Here is a 23,707-nt window from a genome sequence, read left to right as displayed (position 1 = left end):
TTTGCCATGCCTCTCAGGGGTGTGGGCTCCTGGCTCACTGGTCCAGGCAGGTACAATCTGTTCAGATAGTCTCATCAGTGATTTGTGGGGTTTCAAGGGCACTTGGTTTCACTGTATGAACTGGATCCATAAAATTCCAAGAAGCCCTGCAATTCACCAACATGAGGATTCACAGAACCTAGTGATTAAATGAGAGCCACCTGTTTGTCAAGCATTTTGTAAACCTTAAAGTGTCAAATATTATTATTGGGCACTTCAGTCTTCAGAGTCTGGTTCAGGCTCAGGAACAGATTTCTGCAAGAGCTTCAGGCACTCAGGAGTCATAAAGAGAAGGGAGACCTCTTTTCAAATGAATGAATGAATAAACATCCATCATGAACTATGTCTGAGAGCTTGTGGTCCAAGCTGGGAAGAGGTCTGCATGGAGCAAGGTCAGCAAAATCCTATGGAGAGGGAAGGACAAAGTATTCTCAAAGAATTTATGCAAGGAATTAGCTTAAAATAGCCTCATTGTATAACAGTGACAAGCTAGCCATACCCTCTCCTCACTGCACTGCAGCCATACACTTATGGGCCTACAGGGTTACTAAAAATCATCATTCTTAGTCCATCTAGAAACATTAACTTCACCATTGTTGTTCTGGGGGGATCTTTGGGCAGTGACTGAGTGGTTGACACACTACTGGGGGGAGCAGAATTTCAAGCACATGGACCATCTTATAGACTCACAAACCTAAGGCTGAAAGAGATCCTAGCAAGCATGTAGTCCAACCCTACAGAACTAGAAATTCTCTCTACAGCACCCACAAGGAGCCATCTGGCCTCCAATAACAGGAAGGGAACTAGCTCCTGAGGAAGTGCATACCACTTTGAGACAGCTAGAGTTGTTAATGACATGTTTTTCCTTTCACAAAACTGAAACCTGTCTCTTCAACTTCCACTTATTACTGCTTATAATAATACTTTAGATGAAGTCTGATCAAAGAAGGGAAGCACTGAATTATCACTTCCCTGTTTCTATACACTATGCTTCTATTAACATAGCATAAAGTTCTGTTAGGGTTTATTTTGGGGATGGGGGTGGTGCTTCCAAGTCACACTACCGATTCATGTTGAGCTTGAGATCCATTAAGCCCTCCAAATCTTTTTCATATGTTCTGAAGCTTAGCCTATGCCTTCCCCATCCTATACTTGTGTAGCTGATTTTTTTGAACCCAAGCATAGGACTTAGTACAATAAATGTAGTCAACCTAGTGTAACCTAACAAGTTGGCACACTACCAGAGGAACAAAATTTCAAGTGTGTGGGCCTTCTCAGAGATTTAAAGAATTTTGGAGCTGAAAAGGACTTCAGAAGGCATATAGACCAACCCTACTGTCCCAGGAACTCTCTTACCATCACCATCAAGGAGTCATCCAGAAATGGGGAGCTGATTAGCTCTCAAAGCAGCCTTTCCCACTTTTCTAATTACTGTTAGAGTATTTTTTTTACATAAATGGAGTAAAATATGATTGAGCTTGTATTTTACTAAGTCCCTAACCTTTTTCACTTAACTGTTGCCTAGCCATGCCTCCTCCAGTTTTCATTCATGTAATCCTTTTTTTTTAACCCAAGTATAGGAATTGGTTTAAAAATAAAAATGTAGCCAACAATCACCAATGACCTAGCAGCTGACACATTTTTAAGTACTTGCTATGTGCCAGGCACTGTGCTAAGCATTAAGGATACAAAAAAGGGCAAAAATACTATCCCGTTACTCAAGGAGTTCACAGTATAATGGGGTAGAACACACGCAAATAACTAGGTAATACAAGATCTATACAGAGAAGATGGAAGGTGATCTCAGAAGGAAAGGCTCTGGCAGCCTGAGTATCCAGGAAAGTGTTTACAGAAAGCCAGATTTAATATGAATGTTTTATCCCAGAGGCTCATTATGTCATGAAGGTGACTCTGAATTCTCAGAGGCTATACCAGAAGAGCCTTGGTTAAGTTCTAACAAGCAAGAGAAGCTTTGAGAATGGTCCTAACAACAGTCTACTGTTCCATAACTGAATAGCTAAATACAGAGAGGTGCATGAAGGTTTAAATACTTTGGTCACAGCAACCCATGAAATAAATAACAATACAAGAAGGCCCTTAGCACTAAATAACTCTCTCTCTCTTTCTCTCTCTCTCTCTCTCTTCCCCTCCCCCCCCCAGAGGTAAGCCACTCATACAAAGGCAAAGGATAATAGATGTATTATAGATGCTGCACTGGTACTCATGAGATGTAAAAAGACCAATAGGAATTCCCTCCAGTAAACTATATCTATGCTGGAGGATCTATAGGAGAAAATTTTAAAAAAATACCCAGAATGAGAATAGGTTGAAATCTGCATGAATGGAGGGAATATTCACATTGTGATCACAGATCCATTGAAATATTATAATACCATGATACTATCATTTGTGCTGGTCATTTTAATAGGATCTGTTGCTTCCTTTTGTTTTTATATCATAGAAATTTCCAGAAATAGCTCTCCCCATGAGCTTAAAAAAAAAACAAAAACAAACACCTACAAACCAACTGACATGGTGACCCATAGTGTCCCCTACCCTTTTACAAAAAAGGAGTTAACTTTCCTTATCTCTTTTCCAGAAGCAATGTTGTTTTTTTACAATTACCCAGTGTTAAGACTTTATTTTAATGTTTTTAAATTTTCATTATTGTAGTCATTTTGCATATTGTCCCCTCAGTTCTGCTTATTTCACTCTACATCAGCTCATACAAATCCTTCTATTTTTTCTGAATTCCAGAAATTTATTATTTTTATTTTTATTTTATTTGGGGGGGAGGGTATGAGGCAATTGGGGTTAAATGCCTTGCCCAGGGTCACACAGCTAGTAAGTGCCAAGTGTCTGAGGATGGATTTGAATTCAGGTCCTCCTGACTCTGGGGCTGGTGCTCTATCCATTGTGTCACCTAGCTTCCTCCAATTTATTATTTTTATGGTGAAATAATATTATATTTTATTCACATACTAGAATTTGTTCAGCCATTTCCATAGCCCTTGATGGGCACCCACTTTGTTACCAGATTTTTGCTACCACAAAAAAAAAAATGATGCTATGAATATTTTGGTATATACTGTATCTGGTCTTTCTTTCTGTCTTTGATTTTCCTGGCCCCAATGCCTCAGAATAGAATATTCATGTATGAAAAGTTTAGTGACTTTTCTGGAAGAATTCTAATTTTTTTTTCCCAGAATAGTTGGACTAATTTACAATTCCACCAATAGTGTTGTAGTGATCCTATCTTCTTATAGCCCTTCTAATATTGACTATTTCCATCTCTTATTATCCTTGCTAATTTGCTCACTAAGCGGTTTTCCACCAGTTATATGCAGGTCATCCCTATTAAATTTCAGAACACTTGTATGCACTGATACAAAGTAAAATGAGCAAAACAAGGAAAACAATTTACTGATATGGAGTAAAAACGAGCAGAACCAGGAAATAACTTAAACAATCTTAACAATTGTAAAGATAATCAACTTTGAAACTCTCCATCCCTTTAGTTTCCAGTTTTGCTACCATGAAAAGAGCTGCTATGATATTTCTGTTCATAGGTTCCTCCTTCTTTGATCATTTTGGGATTTTTGTCTCCCAGTGGTGATGTTGCTGGATGAAAAGATATGCACAATAACTTTGGAACCATGGTTCTGAATTGCTTTCAGAATAGCTGCAACAATTCACAATTCTACCAACAGTGCATTCATGTGTTTCCTTCCAGCATATGTCGTTTTCCCTTTTTGTCAGCTTTACCAATCTGATGGGTTTGAAGTAGAACCTCAGAATTGCTTTAAGTTTCATTTCTCTAATTTTTAGTGATTTTTCCCCTATCGATAGCTTGGATTCCTTCCTACCTATTCATGCTCTTTGACCATTTATCAATTAGATAATAGTTTTTATTCTTATAAATTTTAATCAGTTCCCTATATATTTTGGAAATGAGGCCCTTACCAGAAAAACTTAATGCAAAGATTCTCCTCCAACTCAGTTATTCTTTTCTCCTTCTATTATAACTGTGTTATTTTTGTTTATGCAAATATCTTTTAAATTTTATGTAATGAGAATCGCCCATTTTGTCTTCTTTGGTTCTCTTTATCCTTTTTTGATCATGAACACTTCCCCTATCCATAGATCTGACAGGTAATTTCTTCCTTCATCCTCCAATTCATTTATAGTATTGTCCTTTCTGTCTAAGTCATGTTATCTATTGGAGCTTATCTTGATATGTGGTGTGAGATAATGGTTTATACCTAGTTTCTACTAGACTGAATTCCAGTTTCCCCAGAGTTTTTGTTGAATAATGAGTTCTTACCCTGTAGCTAGAGTCTTTAGATCAATTAAGCACTGGGTTGTACCTCTCAAGATCTTTTTGGATCCTTACTGCTATCCATATATTAGCTCTCTTTCCTATTTTGTTTTGTGTTTTGTGTCATCTGCAAATTTGATAAGTATACCATCAATGCCTTCATATAGGTCAATGATAAAAGATTAAATAATTTAGATTCCTATGGCATTCTACTAGAGACCTCTGTAGAGGGTTAACATTTCTCCATTACAAAAAAAAAACCCCAACATTTCTACATTACAACCAATTTCTTATCTTCATAACAATATCGCCTAGTCCACATTTCTCCATCTCGTCTACAAAGATATCATGAATTTTCCAGATGCCTTGTTGAAAGCCAAATACAGTGTGTTCATAAAATTTCCCTTATCTTCCAGTGCAATAAGCCTGTCAGACAAGTAAATGGGGTTACCCTGGCAGAACTTGATCTTAATTATGTCATACTGGTTGTTGCTGATTTCCTTCTCACTTTCTAAATACTCACAAAACAAACTTTAAATAATACCCTCAAAAAGTTTGCAAAGAATTGAAAACAAACTGACTTAGCCTTATTCTCCTTTGTGAAATCCAGGTCAATAATATGCTCTATGTCCAGTCCTGCGATAAATCTCAATGATTTTTCAGAGATTGCTTATAACAGTTCAGCAGTCACATATCTTAGGTTTTAGCTCTTTGTGAACCATTTTTTCCCCTGCTCTTTCCAGTTTGGAGATCATTTTCATTAGTGGAAGAAACAAGAAGAAAGTCATCATTGATTAGCTTTGTCTTTTCCTATTTAGTGGTGTTAATGTCTGAATATGCCAAACAAAAAGGCAGCTAATTTTCCCTCTAAAGCTTCCTTTAGAAATGATTTGTTGAACCCCTGAACCAGGATATTCTCTTGACTCTGGTAATCGGTGGAATGGAGTTGTGGAAGTCAAATGCCAGGAGGTTTTTTGGTAAAGTGTATTCTGAGCAAAATTTGAAGGCATAGCTCTGGAGGAATGAGAGTGTGTGGGAAGAAAGAAAGTAATTATCTAGTTAATCAGTGTATGTAAATTGTGAGTCTGTTGTCAGTGGGCCTGAATATGTGTAATGAGTGGGCATGTCATTTGGGTGTGAACGCCTGAACAATTTGAGAATACTTTCAGGCCTCTGAGAATGGACCTTTAGAGGGTTCAGGCTGTCACAGTGAGCAAACCTCCATTTAGGGAACATAAGAGTCAATAACAATAATTAATAATAATAATAATAATAATGTCTTCTTCAAGAACAAAGGATGAATAGCAGAGTCATTAAAAACTAAGTAAGGGATGTGAAAGAGAGCATCACCAGCCTGCATCCCCTCTCTGAGATCAAGCTGTGTTTGGTGCTAATGGCAATCCTTGTGGAGTAATTCCAAAATTGTGAACCTATTAAGCTAAAACACTGATATATGATTGGTGCCATTGGGGGCTGCCTACATGTCAACATGGAGAAAGAGAAAGGAATAGGCTCAGACTAAGAGAAAGAGAGTGTATATCAAGAAATGACCATCATCCATCCTGAGTTCTTTCCTACCTTGTAGCTTCCTTTTGTACCCAACATCAGTAGAAAATGTATTTTTTTATACTTACCATTCATCACCACCTTTGGATTGTTTTTGCCTTTAGTGTTCCTGACACTGTTTTTTTCAGGCTTTTGACACTCTTATATTTTTTAGTCATGCTATAAATTTAAAAAGAAAGTATACTAGTATACTAGAAGGATGACTTTCAGGTTCTTTTAAAAGAAGTGAATAATGTAACTGCTTGATTTGGTTTTATCATGCCCCCAAAGGCAAGCAGAAAGAACATTCCACAGCCTACTTGTCAGGGGTTTTTAGAAGCATAAACAAACAAACCACCATGAAAATAGTTGCAGCTTATGCATCAGCTTTGGTTTTAGAGGATGAAGAAATAGAGGGCTCTTTGAAGAAAGAGCTTGGCAAGATTCTCCAAACTAAGTCATTGGGTACTTTGATATCTGGTGTGAAGTATGAAGAAGAGCACAGGGAAGATGGGGGGGGGGAATGCTAAAACAGTTCCTTCAGGGGCAAGAAATAGAAGAAGCAAAGTGTTTGTATTTAAATCAATTAAATGAAGATTTATTAAGTATCTGCTACAGTTAGGACATGATGCTAAGCACTGAAGCACTGTGCTGAAGATTTGCACTTGTATATATTAATAATAGCTAACATTTATACAGCACCTACTATATTTGAGGCATTGCACTAAGCACTTTATAAATGTCTCATAAAAGCCCTGGAAGGGGGATATTTTTATTATCTCCACTTTATAGATGAGGAAAACTAAGGCAACCAGAGGTTAAGTGGCTTGTCCAGGGTCACACAGCTAGTATCTGAAGCCAGACTTGAACTTGGGTCTTCCTGACCCTAGGCCTAAATTTCTATCCACTGCATCACTTAGCTGCCTCCATATCATGATTTTGAGGAGATGGAGGATCAGTCATTCAAACAACATTTATTAAGCACCTGCTATGTACTAGGCACTGTGCTAACTGCTGAGCATACAAAAAAAGGCAAGAAAACAAAACACAACAATTCCAGCTCCCAAGTAGCTCACAATATAACAAGGGAAATAACATACAATCAACTATGTTCAAACAAGAGATAAAAGAAATTGGGTGCAGTCTCAGAGAGAACATGATCTCACTAACTGGTTAAAGTAAAGATCAAAATAAACACCAAGTTATGAAGATGATTAATAAGGAGATGACACAGTGAGGGATTTTACATCTCAAATTCAACCTAAGACACCCCCCCCCAAAAAAGGAAATGGATAACATAAAAGACTTAGACACTGATTATCACCATTTTGTAGAGAAGAATGAAAAGCAGTTGCCAAAGTAACAAAACAGAAAGGGACCAGAAATCATTTTAGCCCACAAAGAGTCGGTTTCTTTGATAAGCACAGAGAAAGATGCTTAACTCCGAGTCTTCCACAGTAAAAACAAGGGAGTTGGACTAGATGATCTCTGAAGGTTTTTCCAGCTCTAAGATCTATGGTTTTATGTAATATGATGATTAAAAATTTGTCTTTTTTTCTTTCATTCTTTCCTCCTTTTTATTTTGAAGGGCAATGAGGGTTAAGTGACTTGCCCAGGGTCACACAGCTAGAAAGTGTGATGATTAAAAATTTGAGAGATATAGTTTCTGAGTCATTTAATCATTTTATTAATAAGGCCAGCAGATTATTAACAAAGGGATAGTCACTTAGCCATCTCTCTCTCTTAGACTATCTAAGACAATCATAGTTCCCCAGCTCACAGCTTTACTCTTTTTTTTTTTTTTTTGTGGGGCAATGGGGTAATTGCCCAGGGTCACACAGCTAGTAAGTATAAAGTGTCTGAGGCCCGATTTGAACTCAGGTCCTCCTGAATCCAGGGCCAGTGCTTTATCCACTGTGCCACCTAGCTGCCCCCAGCTTTACTCTTGAAACAGTAGTAGTCAGTAGGGCCCAGAATTGACCCCTGCACAGAGATTACCTCCATTCACCCCCAGCCTTGGGCTATCAATTCAAAGAATGTGTTCCCTCTTCAATAAGGGGCCAGAGTGACCTTTAGAAGGAGAAGAGTTCTACTATATAGACAAAAGGATCTGTCTCCACTGAAGCTTGAGTAGAACATGAGTTTCCTCACTCTAAATTAAATTCTTTGCATGGTTGGGTGGATTCTGACCAAGATGAGGAGAGTTAATGTAGTCTCATTCAGTAATGTCCTCCAAGAAGAAGGGACTTTTTTTTAAATGAGGAATTTAGAAAAGAGGAGAGCCTCTGAATCTCCCCAAAATATCGGTTATTAATAATCATTTCTCACAGTAAGTACTCCTCTTTAATGATGCAGACTGGGATCTTTCCATATTTGCCTATCCCATGTGGCTTTTGTTCATGTCCTGCCATAAATCTTCTACTTGGCACCTACCCAACATGCCGGGCTGATCCTAATTGTAACTGTGACTGGCCCATTTTTTTTTTCTAGTGATACATTTATCTAATGACACCTTTTATGCCACTCCTGTTACACAATTCTAAATTTGTAATGTTGCAAGTCTCTGATGTCTACTTCACATATGCCTCTCCATTATCCTTTTAGGAACCCTCAAATTTAATTCTTTGGAAACTATGGAGTTCAGTGATTTGCAACCAAAAAATAACAACAGGATGTTGAGACATTCAATTTACAGTGTTACACAGTAAACTTTTATTTGAGAAGAGGAGACATAATTATCTGCATCAGGAAAAAAAAGCCTAATATAGGAGATGATACATGTTAGTTCATATTTCTTCTTTGGAGAACTTTATTCACATCTTTTGATGACATTTATTGGAGAATGTTTCATTCTTAGTGACTTGTATCAGTTCCTATATATTTTGTGTGTCAGATGTTTATTAGAGATGCTTATTGAACTATGTCTTCTGACTATTTGTGCAAAAGTTTTGTTTTTATATAAGTAGTCTGTTTCATCTCATAGAATTGTTCATGTCACAACTAGTGTTTAAGTGTGCTATTTAGAGTTCTGAGATATGTGGCTTTTTAAAAATTTTGTGACTTTTAAATATTTTGTTCTTTTAATCCATTTGGAAATTTCTGTGGTATATATAGTATAGGTTGTTATGCTAAACCCATTTTCCTGTCATATCTATCCAGCTTTTCCTAGCATTTCTTATTGAACTGAAAGCACTTTTCCAGCTTAAAAAAATAGAAAGGAGAAAAATCTTTGATTCTTGGAAAAGAAATGTAGTCTTTTCCTCTTTGAACTCTTAAGGGTACAGGCTTAGTACTGGTATCACTGAATCAAAGGGTATGCACAGTTTAGTGACTTTGGGGGCCTAATTCCAAATTGCCATCACTCTTTTAACTAATGAACAACGGAGTGAATAAGTATAGGCTTCAAGTAACACTTGGAATGTAGCACATGTGACACTTAAGGTACAGTGGTAAATAAGCAGCCTGTTACCAGCTTCCTCGAGCTTACAGGAAGATAAGGTATCAGTGTATTAATTTTCTTTTCTATGTAGCAAATATACACAGCCAAGCAAAACAAAACTAAACATTTGCCATGTCCAAAAATGCATATGTCTGCAGCTTGATGGCAACACCTCTCTGTCAGGAGGTCTTCATCATCAGTCCTCTGGATGATGTGGTTGGTCATTTCATTGATCCGTTTTTTGTTTTTCTTTACTGTGTTGTTATTATATCAAATGTTCTCATGGTTCTACATCAGTTTATAGAAGTCTCCCCAGGTTTCTCTGAAACCATCCTTTTTGTCATTTTTTATAGTAAAGTAGCATTCTGTTATGTTACCAGGCAGCCCCTCTCTGTCCTGGTTTCTCCTGTCTCACTCCTAGAAGAAAGCACTAGTGTTGTTCCCAAGCATGCCAGGTGATGCTGAAATAAATCTTCCTCTTTGCTATGAGGGAGGAACTTCCCTAGCATCCCCCAACATCAAACAAGCAACAAGCATTTGCAAAGCACCTACTAAGTGCTAGGGATACATACAAAAGTGAGATAGTCCTTAGCCTCAAGGAGACATTTCAGCTCTAGTGAAGCAACATTTAATTTTCTTTAAAAAAAAAAAACCAGAATGTGAAGTTCTTTTGGTGGGGGGGCGTGGGGGCAGTGAGGGTTAAGTGACTTGCCCAGGGTCACACAGCTAGTAAGTGTCAAGTGTCTGAGGCCAGATTTGAACTCAGGTCCTCCTGAATCCAGGACTGGTACTTTATGCACTGTCCTACCTAACTGCCCCCAACATTTAATTTTCAAAAGAGCCCATTCCCCTTTTCTGCTGGGGATTGAAGTGTGTGAGAACTGAACAATACTGGCCTACAGCACCATACTGGGAGCACACATTGGGCAGTTTGGGTCCCATGAGCACAGTATTGTTTGCACCACCCAGCCAGTGGTGATAATTGACTCTGACTCTTGGTTACCTAACAGATGAATCTAGTACATTACCTCAACAGGCTGGGCCCAAGAATCTCCCTGGGTTGCCCATGAGGTTAGCTTCCTCCAGATCTCCTGATAGGTGGGTGAAAAACCACCAAGAATCTGAGCTAAAGGCCATTACAAAACACTGTGTCTGGGTCTTTCAGAGTTTGCCAGTATAAATCAGACTTTATGGTAGGGCCTTGAAGGGGATGTCCAGCCCTTCACTTCCTTATCCCTTTGGCCCCAGATCCAGAAAATTCGGGGGAAAGCAAGCAAAGGCAGGGAAATAAGAAGCTGCTGCAATCAGAGTTCCATTGGGACTGGAACCTATGAGGGCAGAGTCATATAAGAATGCTGTCTTAGCCTTGTATTAAGTGAAGTTTGAGGGCTAATCAATAACACATAATGACGGAACATATTCAGACTTTGAATCATGGGGCCTGAGCTTTGTGAGGAGAGAGTTCCCACTCAGGTCACTTGCCTATCTGTGGGGCTCAGGCCTAGGCCTTTCCTTCTCCCTTTCTCCCCAGGCCCTGGCTCAGAGCTATTCTTGCTACACCCTCACTCTGGAGAGCTGAGCACAGCTGGGCCCCTGAGTCGACTGGAAAGGCCCCACTTTGTGCTAACAGTGAATGCTCAGGACCAGGGCAGCCCCCCCAGAAGCACCAGCCTCCAGCTGCTCCTACAGGTACCTAAGCCACCAGCCCCCAAACCTCAGATCTCAAAGCTTCCATTCCCCCAACTCCAAAACCCCATTTACCAACCTCAAGTCTCCCTTCCCCCAATTCCAAATGCCAGTCTCATCATTTCTAATTCCCCCAAATCCCCAAACCTCATTCCTAACCTAATACCTACTATCTCAAAGCCAAATCTCCCAAACCAACTGTCTCCAAACCCACTGTTCCCAAATTCTGTATCCCTCTATCTTTAGAACTCTCGGCCCCTCCTTTCCCTTAGACCTCCATCCCTCACTTTCCGTGCCCTGAATCTGCCAACCTTATATCCCCCTGACCCCAAACACCCAACCCAACATGCCTTCTCTTGGCAGGTGCTGCCCCGGACCAGATCTCCAGTAGCTCCTGATGCCTCAGCAGCCCCAGCAGTGCTGACACTGACAGCAGGAGAGGGGCTTCAGCCAGGCTCCCTGCTGGGATCAGTGGCACTTCCAGGGGCCCCCCAAGGGGTACTTACATACACATTGGTGGGTGGAGGTGACCCTGAGGGCACGTTTGCATTGGATGCAGCCACAGGTCAGCTGTACCTGGCCAGGCCCCTGGACTTTGAAGCAGGGCCAGCATGGAGAGCCCTGACTGTGAGGGCTGAGGAAGTGGGTGGGGGTGTTCCAACTTACTCTCCTGGGCCTCGGCTGCTACGTGTGGAGCTACGTGTGGAGGATGAAAATGAGCATGCACCCACCTTTTCCCGTGACCCACTAACTCTAGCACTGCCTGAGAACCCACCCCCAGGAGCTGCAATCTACACATTCCAAGCTGCAGATGCAGATGGGCCTGGCCCAAATAGTGATGTGCGCTACCGCCTGCTGCGCCAGTCACCCCCAGTCCCTGCCTTGCGACTGGATCCCCGCACTGGTGCCCTCAGTGCCCCCAGAGGCCTGGATCGTGAGGCCACACCTGCCCTGCTCTTGCTGGTGGAGGCAACTGATCAGGCCCGGAATATCAGCCTGCGCCGCAGCACACGTGTCTCAGCTAGGGTATTTGTGACAGATGAGAATGACAATGTCCCAGTCTTTGTCTCACCCCATACCACCCTGCTTCCTGAGGACCAACCAACTAGTTCTGTGGCACTCTATGTGGTGGCCCGTGACCCAGACCTGGGTGAGGCTGCCCGCCTGTCCTACCAACTAGCAGGTGGCAACAGTGACGGACACTTTCACTTGCATCCTAGCACTGGTAAGTGTGTGGGTGAGGCAGGAATGAGAGCTACAGTTCATGAGCGGGAACAGCCGGGGGGCTAACCTTGAACACTTGCTCTCCCTCCCAGGTGCACTGTCTATCATAAGACCCCTAGACCGGGAGCAGCAAGCTGAACACATGTTGACTGTGGTTGCTTCAGACCATGGTTCCCCTCCCCGATCAGCCACTCAGTTGCTGACAGTCAGTGTGGTTGACATCAATGATGAGGCCCCCACCTTTCCACAGGCAGCATACCACGTCCATGTGCCTGAGAACCGTCCACCCGGCACCACTGTGCTCACCTTGCATGCCACCGACCCTGACTTGGGTACAATGCATGGGGACAGAGGCAGAATCAGGAGGATGGAGACCAGTGTGGGAACATACTGAATGCTTTGGGAAGGGGCAGTGAGAAGTGAAAGGGCTGCACTTGTAGGGTATTGGAAAGGAAGTATTGAGGAATGTAAAACTGGGTGGCATGGTGGTTGGAAGTAGACAGTGGAATTGGGAGCAATGGGAAGACAGGGATGGAGGAACCTTGGGCTAGGGCAAGTGTAAGGGAGCTGGGGTTTCAAACGGTTTTGAAAGCCAGAGATGAGAAAAGTCATCTCTTTCCCCCTCCCCTACTTCCCCAAACATACACTGATTGATTCCCTCTCCACCAAGGTGTTAATGGACAAGTGACATATGGTGGTGTCTCTGGTGACACCTTCTCCCTGGACCCAAACACTGGAGTCCTCACTACTCGACAGGTCCTGGACAGAGAAGAGCAGCAGGAGATCAACCTGACTGGTACAGGAATTGGAAGGGATGCTGGGAGCTTGCATGATGAGTGTGAAGGGTCTCTGGGAAGCACTGAGACTGTGTTTGACAAAGTCCATAGTGAGCATAAACCCTTGGAACAATGAGCATCACTTCCTTCACAACAAACTAGACTAAGACCACATCTGCTTTCCTCCCATACACAGGGTGTCACAGAGTATGTAGATCCTGTCCCTGATGGGCCAGGTCTCTGACCTAGAAGGGACAGTGAGGAGATAAAATTTCTTATAATTGTCAGAGGCATCATGGAATAAAGAAAAGAGCCCTGGACAGGCCAAAAGACTAGGGTTCAAGTCTTGGGTCTGCTATTAACTCCTTGTGTAAGTAAGTCCCTTCTCTCAAGGCTTTAGTTGGGTGCTCCGGAAGATGAAGGGATTAAGCTAGTTCTAAGGCTTCTGGCTCCAAAAGTGTATGAATCATATGGAACCAGTTTAGGATGTCAAGTGGCAGACAGGTCCAGGTCTTTTGGTTTGGTCAGAAATTTAGCACAGTTATAGAGAAATTACATGGGAAGAAAGGGCCCTTGAGGATTCTTGGTCACAAGGGGAGGATTCTTTAGATCACTCCATAGTCCCTTGTAACTTCACTCTGAATTATGGGGCCAGTCTGAAAAACACTAGTGAAGTTTCACTTAAAAACTATCCTCATTTCCACCTTCCAAAGATCCATTAATTAATTAATTACTGCCTCCCAAACTAATGCACTGAGAAGCAAATGTGTGCTTCTGGCCTTGGGTCCCCACTCCCACAAGGTAGAATCTGCTAGCACAAACCAGAGACCTGCTTGTGGCCCTTTTTCTAGGTCATGCTCAGAGTTACAGAATTTTAGAATAGGAAGGGACCATAGCAGTCCTTTAGGTCAACCCATACCCAAAAAAAGAAAGTGACCATAGGGCAAAACTGATAAGTCGTGTTGGATATTCTCCATGCCAATGCAAAAATATTTGGCTGGGGCAGATAGGTGACTCAGTAGATAAAGCACTGGCCCTGGATTCAGGAGGCCCTGAGTTCAAAGCCAGCCTCAGACACTTGACACTTACTTGCTGTGTGACCCTGGGCAAGTCACTTAACCCTCATTGCCCCCCCCCCCAAAAAAAACCCATTTGTCAAGGACCTATGTCCCTGTTTTATATCATGATTAATATGTATAATGTCAAACAAGATTACCTTTGTTGTCACATCTTTGAAGGAATCTTGTATAATTTCACATACACATGAGTGACACCTTGTTGGTAAAGTTTCTTTAAATCACATGCTTTTGTAAAATAGTCAACAAATAATACAGTGGTATCTTCTTTTTTTCTTTACAAATTTTAGTCAAATAGGACTGTTGAGATCTAGTCTGATATGAAAAAATTATTTGCAGAAGTCTGCAAATACTCCCTTCTCATACCTTTATCAAGGTAAATGCAATTATAGGTTATTCTCAAAAAAAGTTTAAAGAGATAATAAAGTAGCAATATGAGCCAGTAGGGGGTTTTTTGTTTGTTTTTGTTTGTTTGTTTCTTTGTTGTTGTTGTTTTTTGCAGAGCAATGAGGGCTAAGTGACTTGCCCAGGGTCACCTAGCTGCCCCATGAGCCAGTAGTTATTAATCCTCTTTTGGTCACTTTTTTTTCGGGGCAATGAGGGTTAAGTGACTTGCCCAGCGTCACACAGCTAGTAAGTGTCAAGTGTCTGAGGCCAGATTTGAATTCAGGTCCTCCTGAATCCAGGGCCAGTGCTTTATCCACTGTGCTGCCTAGCTGCCCCCTTTTTGTTTTTGTTTTTTGTTTGGGGGGGGGGGGTTGGTCACTTTTTAAAATAAAAAAGGTCTGAGATTTTTCCCCAAGATTTTGGTATCTTACCCTCTTTCAGATACCTTGGGAATGGATTCCCCTATGCCCTCATAATTTTATTGTCTCCAACACAAACCTCTTCAGTGGCACTTCCCCCCCAAAAAATCTTTCCAGGTTCTCTCCCTAGTTTGGGACTGGCTTGCTCACCTCCCTGCACCAACTTTTGACAGATCAGGTGGTATCCCCAGAAGAATAGCCACATAGCTACAATTCAAACTCTCTCTTGGGGTCCTAGGAGTATCCATGATGTAGAGAGGGATAAACTCCTACTAATTACCAGTGTAATTCCTGGAGCCCCACCAGCATGGTTTCCATTTATACAAAATCATTTAGTTACAATGATACCATTGATTCTTTTTTTTTTTTACATATAAGGTATTTTATTTTTTCCATTACATGTAAAGATAGTTCTCAACTTTTGTTTATACAAGCTTTACAATTTCAGGTTTTTCTCCCTCCCTCCCCTCCCTCCCCCCTCCTCTAGACAGCAGGTAATCTGATATAGGTTATATCTATATATCTATATACATATAGATATATATATACACACACATATATATATATGCATAATAACATTAATCCTATTTCTGCATTAATCCTGTTATAAGAGAAAAATCAGAGCAGTGATGCAAAACCTCAAAATAGAAAAAAAAAAACAACAGCACCCAAAACAAAAGAAATAGTATGGTTCAATCAGCATCTATACTCCACAGTTCTTTTTTTTTTTTCTTGGATTTGGAGATCCTCTTCTATCATGAGTTCCCTGGAACTCTTCTGTACCATTGCATTGGTGAGAAGAATATAGTCCATCACAGTAGGCCAACACTCAATGTTGATGATACTGTGATACCATTGATTCTTAAACATGGAACATTTACAAAACAAAGCAAAAGCAAGAATAATCAAAACATTTGTTAATAGAAGGTAAAAATAGATATAATAAAAAATATAATAGTTCCCCTATAAACCTGAGTCACACTCTTCTAGCAGTGTACACAGCATCAGTAGGGGGAGAATGGACACACACATACACATATAGGTACCTAGCAGGGAGAAATATAAGTGGGGAAAAGAAAAGCTGCCTCTCTGCTATTCTTGAGCCATTAAAGTAGGGCTGGTTGGGTTTTTTTTAAAGCTTTAAAGTCTTTTTTAACACAAAGCTATTCTTGACAGGGTACTAAAAAAGTATTATGCTTTTTCAGTAACCTTAAACCAGAGAAATTGCTAAGCTCTCTTGGATATGCTCTGGGATTCTGAACAGTTTCTTCCTCCCTTTCCAGCTATAGAAAGCAGTAAGACTTTGTAGCCTTTTCTCAGTGAGCTCTCCAAATAGGAGAGTATTTTCCTTTGTCCAAATAGCTTTCATAAGCAGCTAGGTGACATAGTGACTTGAGTGCCAGGCCTGGAGTCAGGAAGATTCATCTTCTTGAGTTCAAATCTGGCCTCAGATACTACTAGCTGTTTGTGAGCCTGGCCAAATCACTTAACACTGTTTGCCTTGGTTTCTTCATCTGTAAAATGAACCGGAGAAGGAAATGGCAAACTACTCCAATATCTTTGCCAAGAAAACCCCAAATGAATTCACAGAGAGTCTGACAAAACTGAAAATGATTGAACAACAACAAAACAGCTTTCAGCAAAGATGTCTCATAGCAAAACAGATGCAAAGCTTCCATTTTATTCTCTTTCTCCATCTCAAACCAGAAAGGGCAACACAAGCAAACCCATGAGAGGTTTCCTCTTAGGCAGTAGAAAATATAAAATATATCATAAAATTATGTTTGTTGCCCTTGAACACACAATAAAACCAACTAAATCAACTCCTTTATTTGTCTCACCTATGAGGCACTCTTCTCTTTAGCTGCAACATCCTTTGGTCTACTAGTTTCATTGTTATTAAGAATGCCCAGATTAGGGGCAGCTAGGTGGCACAGTGGATAGAGCACCGGCCCTGGATTCAGGAGTACCTGAGTTCAAATCCGGCCTCAGACATTTAACACTTACTAGCTGTGTGACCCTGGGCAAGTCACTTGACCCCAATTGCCTCACCAAAAAAAAAAACCCAGATTGATACAATTCCCTTGCTCTAGTATCACATCTTGTTAATTACTGGACAAGAATATATTTAGAGTGCCTTCAGCCAAGTTAATGTTAATAGAAGGCCTCAAAAGGGTGTGATTCTTTTTTTAAATAATATTTTCCCCCAATTACATGTAAAAAGAGTTTTCAACATATATTTTTGTAATATTTTGAGCTCCAAATTTTTCTCCTTCCCTCCCCCTTTCCGTAGCCAGCAAGTCATCTGATATAGGTTATATATTATAGTCATGTTGTGAGAGAAGAATCAGAGCAAAAGGAGAAAATCACAAAAAAGAAGAAACAAAAAAACCCCCATCAGCATGCTTTGATCTGCATTCTAACTCCATAATTCTTTTTCTGGATGTGGAGAGCATTTTCCATCTTTCTGAGTCTTTTGGAATTGTCTTGGATCATTGTATTGCTGAAAAGAGCTAAGTCTATCACAGCTGATCATCACACCATGTTGCTGTTACTATGTGCAGTGTTCTCTTGGTTCTGCTCACTTCACGCAGCATCAGTTCATGTAAGTCTTTTCAGGTTTTTCTGAAATCTGCCTGCTCATTATTTCTTACAACACAGTGGTATTCCATAACATTCATATATGACAACTTGTTCAGCATTCAAAACTGTGATACTTTTTCTGCTCCTCTTTCCATTTCATTGCAGAAGCACAAGAATGAGGACCATTTTCTATTTTTCTTTGTTTCATGGCCAAAAAGTGAATTACCAAATGGTCCCTCTGTTGGAGATGAGCTTCTCAGTCTTTATCTAGGTTAATCCTTGGAAAGCCAATATAGTCTTGTGCTACGATTGTACTCAAAACTTTTCTTGCATGGTAGAACTTGTTAGGTAGAGTTTGCATTCTGCTGGCATAGTCTTCCAGAGCCCAAGGCTGCCTCCACACAATGGTGAAACTTCTGAGTGACACTTTGTAGAAATCCACACCCAGAGTCACCTACAAATTCCTAGAGATCTCCTTCCAACGCATAAACCAATGAACTCACAAACAAATAACTCGATACCCTCAGCTTCCAGTCATGTCACTTACTGATCACTCTCTAATTTGGCACTTCCAGACAAAGTTACACTCCATCCATACTTCATTCTTTGAACCTTCTGTTCCACAGCTAGTTTCTGAATATTTACCAAACAAAACCAAAAATTCACTTTTTACTTTTTACTTTATTTGAGGACTTTGATCCTTGTTCTGGCTTTGGCTTCCCAGAGAGCATTTCTTACACATCTTGAAGCAGCTACTTTATCCAGTTTGGCAGACATTTCCTTATCTGTAATTTCTTTGACTCTGTTCACAAAAATTCTTATTCTATTTTCTGCTTTACTAGATATTCCTTGGGATCAATTCCTTGAGTGGCCAAGTAAACCCAAAACATTGAATTTATTGTATAAGCAGAAACTTAAGTCAAACTTGACCTGTTCAAGTGGCTCCAACTTTTGTAATAACTCATTTATAGAAACCAATATTGTGGTCTATAACATTTTGTCCACGGAACAAAGGGGATTCTCAAATGCTGACAGTCATGAATTTCTGTTGGATAGTCTTTTCTACTAATATCTTCTCCTTTCCTGCTAACTTGTCTGGCACTCGCTTCTTCAGGGGAAGCCCCACAGCTAGGTTCTAATGATATGCATTCCACTGATTATCAGCTAGATGTGCTGATATAAAGTTCCTTTATAGCTTCAAGGAGGTAATTACCAACTCCAGGTAGCTATGTATCTCTTTTGTGTCCCAGCACTATTGTTTGCCTTTCATGTTGGGCATTACCAGAGTCTAATACATTCATTAAAATCACAGAATCTTAACACCAAAAGGGACCTCAGTAGACATCAAGTTCAATCTGTGCTTAAATACAAAATCCCTCTATCATGGGACAAGTTGACATCAAGCTGATGTTTGAAGGCTTATAATAATGAGAAAGGAATTTCCTTCTTACCAAGGGACTCCCATTCCCCTTTTTGACAGTTAGTCTCAATTTCATTTCTCAAATGAGATAAATTTTATTAGTCAGTTTGCCTGTCTCAGTTGATCCACAGAATAGCTTTGTGAGGGACACAAAGACAACTGGTATAATTCCCGTTTTGAATATGGAGAATCTGAAGGCCAGACAGGGCAATGACTTGCTTGAAGTAACACAATTCAGTGACAGAACTAAGAGCAGAATCTAACTCTCCTGACTCCTGGGAAGCTCACTCCTCTTAAAGATAAACTATTCATCCCCCAGTGAGCATTTATTAAGCACCTAATATTTGCTAGGCACTGTGTTAAATGCTGGAAACATGGTCTTATTTTATCCTTACAACCATCCTGGGAAAGAGGTGCTATTATTATCCCTATTTTCCAGATGAGGAAACTGAAGTAGACAGGGATTAAAATGTGACTTACCCCAGGTCACAGCGCTAAGAAATGTTTGAGGCCAAATTTGAACTCATAATTACCAACTCCAGGTCAAGCATTCTGACCATTACACCACCTAGCTGTTTAGGTATATGCTTGAGGTTGCGTGTTTTGTGTGTGTGTGTGTGTGTGTGTGTGTGTGTGTGTGTAAATGTACATATTATGGGCTTAGTGTGAAGCTCTGTCACAACTGAAAGAACAGCAGTATAATTGATCATTTGTGCTCAGCATGATATACATACATACATGTGTGCAGGTGCATGCCTGGACACACTTGTATGTTGGTGAGTGCATATTTGTGTGTGTGCATTTATATATTACTTGTTTAGGAATGGAACATTTTTCAAGCCTGGGGATGATGGGATATGTCTACTTCTCTTCTGGTAGTGGTGGTGATTCTTCAGTCGTGTCTGATTCTTCATGACCCCCTTCGGGGCTTTCTTGGCAAAGATCCTGGAGTGCTTTGCCATTTCCTTCTCCAGCTCATTTTAAAGATGAGGAAACTGAGGCAAACAGGATTAAGTGACTTGCCCACTCACACAGGTAGCAAGTGTCTGACACAGGATTTGAACTCAGTAAGATGAGTCTTCTTGACTCCAGGCCTGGCGCTCTATCCACTGCGCCACCTAGCCACCCCAGAACATGTACTAATCATGGTGTATATATACATATCCAGGCACATGCTTGGATACATCTGGGCACTTGAGTGGGGTATATTTTTATATGTATGGAAGTCTATGTTAGTGAGTTTACCCACCTATTCTTGACCAGGTATCCATGCATGTACATGTGTAGCTTAACAGCTAAGGCCAGGGGTGTGTCACAGTACTGGTTCTACTTCCCAGGATAGGATCTGTGCTAAGTACAGCATGTACCTGTAGTGTATGACCAGGATGGGGCTCACTGGCCCCACTTAGTTGCATCTGCCTGTGTGTGTGTAGAGGGGGCGGAATGTTGACTGTGTGTGCATGTATGTACCTAGGGCACCATGCTCTAGTTTGGACAGCATCTGTGCTGAGTACAGTATGTATCTACAGTGTATGCCCAAGATGGGGGTTCACCGCCCCTGCTGAGCCATGTGTCAGTGCATGTGACTGTGGAGGATGAGAATGACCACGCACCAGCCTTTGGGAGCTCCCACCTCTCCCTGGAGGTTCCTGAGGGCCAGGATCCCCAGACACTGACCGTGCTTAGGGCATCAGATCCTGATGTTGGCCCTAATGGGCAGATTAACTATCAAATACTGAGTAAGTCACATCAAAACTCGGGGCCTAGGGCCTTCCCTACAACAGGGGTTCTTTGGGACCCTTAAGATCACCGTACAACCTTCCTACAACCTGTCCATGTAACTGCTTTCTACCTCCCCACGACCTACCATAACACCCTTCCATAGGACCACGTTATTGTTCTCCATTCCCACAAAATACCTCCTACTCCCCACACAGGACTCCATCCCACCTCCCCATCCTCACGGGTCCTGTCCCCCCTACTCCAAACTAAGTTCCACTCTCTCTTCTACTTCTGGCTTCCTCTCAATTCTCTTATCTCTTACCTCTCTTTTCCATGTTTGCTTTTCTGTCTTTGTCTCTCTTGTTATTGTCTCTCTCTGATCATTTGTCTTTATTTCTCTGGCTGTGGTTGTCTTGAACTCTCTTTTTCTGTTCCTATGTCTGTGTGTGGATTGGTCTAGCAGATGGCGACCTATCAGGAGCCTTCATCTTAGATGCAGTATCGGGGACACTGGGCACAGCGCGATCCCTAGACCGAGAAGCAGAACCATCATTCCAGCTCCTGGTGGCGGCCAGAGACGGAGGCCAGCCTGCACTGAGTGCCACAATGCTGGTGACTGTGACGGTGCTAGACGCCAATGATCACGCACCCACCTTCACAGCACCATCCTATGCAGTAGAGGTACCTGAGGATGCACCCCTAGGGACACTGTTGCTTCAGCTGGAAGCTCGTGATCCTGATGCTGGTGCCAATGGACGTGTGGCCTACTATATGGGTGAAGGTGCGGCTGGTGCCTTCTTGCTGGAGCCTGACTCAGGAGAACTGCGCACAGCTATTCCACTGGACCGTGAGCGGCAGGCTCGCTATGGCTTTGTAGTGCATGCTGTGGATGGAGCTGCAGCTGGGCCGCTCAGTTCCAGTGTGTCTGTCACTGTTACCGTGCGTGATGTTAACGACCATGCACCTGCCTTCCCAGCCAGCCCCCTACGGCTCCGGTTGCGCCCCACTCGCACAGCCCTGGGCCAGGGTTCCCTGGGTCCTCACATATTAGCCACACTAAGGGCTGAGGACCGTGATGCTGGTGCCAATGCCTCAATCTTGTACCGACTGGCAGGGCCTGCACCCCCTGGTGTCTCTGTGGACTCATACACCGGTGAGATCCGCTTGGCACGCCCACCCGCTGCCCTGGGCCCCCGGAACCGTGTACTCTTCATTGTGGCCACTGACCTTGGCCGCCCAGCTCGTTCTGCCACTGGTGTGGTTGTTGTGGGGTTACAAGGAGAAACTGAACGTGGCCCTCGATTTCCCCGGCCCAGCAGTGAGGCTGCTATTCCTGAGGATGCCCCACCAGGTGCGGAGAAGGGCCATGGAATGGAGGTGGGAATGGGGACCATTAAACACCCCCAGGGGCATGCATGTGTTTGAGTACTATGGGCCAAGAGTTGTTCCATATCCTTTCCCACTCCTGATCATACTCAACTCCTTGATTGAATCTAGCTTATGATGCTTCATTCTCTGATCCCTCAATACTTCTCCCCCGGGATCTGATCCTGACCCCTGAACTCCATCCCTGAGTCCTTCCCCCTCTTCCTAGGGACCCTCATTGTGTCCCCCCAGGCCACCCATGCTGGGGGCTCCACAGGCACTATCACCTACAGCATCCTCAGTGGCAATGAGCATGATCTTTTCTCCATTGAACCCAGCACAGGTAGGGTGTACAGGAACTCTGGGGTGGGGGAACTTACCTTAAGGATTGGGTATGTCTGCCATCTAATGGATTGTCTAGAGGTCAGGGAGTAACTCTCTGAGGTTAGGACAAGGCTAAGTTGTGAGAAATTGGAGGGGGTCTCTGCTATCTGAAAGCTTCACACTCTACTGAAATGTCCTCACTATGGTTAAGGATCTTGGTTAAGAATCTCCAAGGTGTGAGGTGGGGCTATGGGTGGTATCCCAGTAGGAGTGGCTAGTGGTGGAGATGGGGATGGGGTGGGGTGGGGCAGGTTTGAGGTTGCCAGGGTTATCATCATCTTGATACTGAATGTCTGGAGGCCTCCCTGAGATCTGACGGTTCTCATGCTCCCCCAGGGGCACTCTCGGTGAAGGCAGCAGGTGGACTGGACTTCGAGACAAGTCCAAGACTGCGACTGGTTCTTCAGGCAGAGAGTGGTGGTTCCTTTGGCTTCACAGTGCTGACGCTGAGCCTACAGGATGCTAATGACAATGCTCCACGATTTCTAAAGCCACACTATGCAGCATTTGTACCTGAGTCAAGGCCTTTGTCTGGGCCTCTCCTGAAGGTGGGGGGCAGGAGGGGGGAGGAGGGAAGGACTTTAGATGGATGAAAGTGGAGGGAAAGGAGGGCCTCACAGACCATGAATGGGGGTGGGCCCTGAACTGTCAGACTTTCTACATCACACTCATAGGCTGGGGACAGGGGCTGAGATGAGATCAGGGCCCTATTCTGTCCTCCTGCCACCTCCAGGTAGAGGCTGATGACCTGGACCAGGGCCCAGGGGGACAAGTCACTTATAGCCTGGCTCCATCCCAGGCCACTCGGGGGCTATTCCACATAGACCCAGCTATGGGTACGATTACCACCACAGCCATCCTGGACCGAGAGATCTGGGCAGAGACTCGGTGAGGACTCAGCTCCCTTCCCCAATCCACAGGCCCTCTATTTCTCTTCCCCTTGCCCAGTCACGTGCCCAAAGCCACCACCCCACACTATGTCTCCAGAGGTCCCCTCAGTATCCCTCTGGTATCCTTCCTTCCTGAGTTTCCTCCTATCCCAGTGTCTTTCCACTGTCTTCATTTCCTGAAGGTCCAACTACCCTTAATAGCCCTCACCTTTTCCATTACCCCAATCCTGTGATTCTTGACCTGGTCCTCCCTGATCCTGTGCCCCCAGCCTGGTGGTGATGGCCACAGATAGAGGCTCCCCACCCCTAGTGGGCTCAGCCACACTGACCGTGCTGGTCATCGATGCCAACGACAACCGGCCAACCATCCCCCAGCCCTGGGAGGTTAGAGTGCCAGAAGGTAAGTGTGACCTACGGCTTGGGGGTAGCATCCT

At 42.7% G+C, this 23,707-nt stretch overlaps 1 protein-coding gene and 1 pseudogene across 1 annotated transcript in view; one reads left to right on the top strand and one right to left on the bottom strand.

The window, feature by feature from the left end:
• The window catches only part of DCHS1 (dachsous cadherin-related 1), an 83,067-nt gene that overhangs the window by 47,701 nt on the left and 11,659 nt on the right, over positions 1–23,707 (top strand). The window contains exons 9-18 of the mRNA XM_043992623.1: positions 10,873–11,030; positions 11,391–12,252; positions 12,344–12,583; positions 12,922–13,047; positions 20,442–20,651; positions 21,098–21,985; positions 22,229–22,342; positions 22,720–22,931; positions 23,117–23,271; positions 23,543–23,673. Of these exons, the coding sequence (XP_043848558.1) occupies positions 10,873–11,030; positions 11,391–12,252; positions 12,344–12,583; positions 12,922–13,047; positions 20,442–20,651; positions 21,098–21,985; positions 22,229–22,342; positions 22,720–22,931; positions 23,117–23,271; positions 23,543–23,673 (3,096 nt within the window). The remainder of the gene's footprint in view (positions 1–10,872; positions 11,031–11,390; positions 12,253–12,343; positions 12,584–12,921; positions 13,048–20,441; positions 20,652–21,097; positions 21,986–22,228; positions 22,343–22,719; positions 22,932–23,116; positions 23,272–23,542; positions 23,674–23,707) is intronic.
• LOC122746205 lies at positions 18,155–19,666 on the bottom strand (annotated as a pseudogene).

This window comes from Dromiciops gliroides, chromosome 3 (genome assembly GCF_019393635.1).
Source record: "Dromiciops gliroides isolate mDroGli1 chromosome 3, mDroGli1.pri, whole genome shotgun sequence".
Taxonomy (NCBI): Eukaryota; Metazoa; Chordata; class Mammalia; order Microbiotheria; family Microbiotheriidae; genus Dromiciops; species Dromiciops gliroides.
The sequence above is the reverse complement of the archived record's forward strand: the minus strand, read 5'-3'. Positions and strand labels throughout refer to the sequence as shown.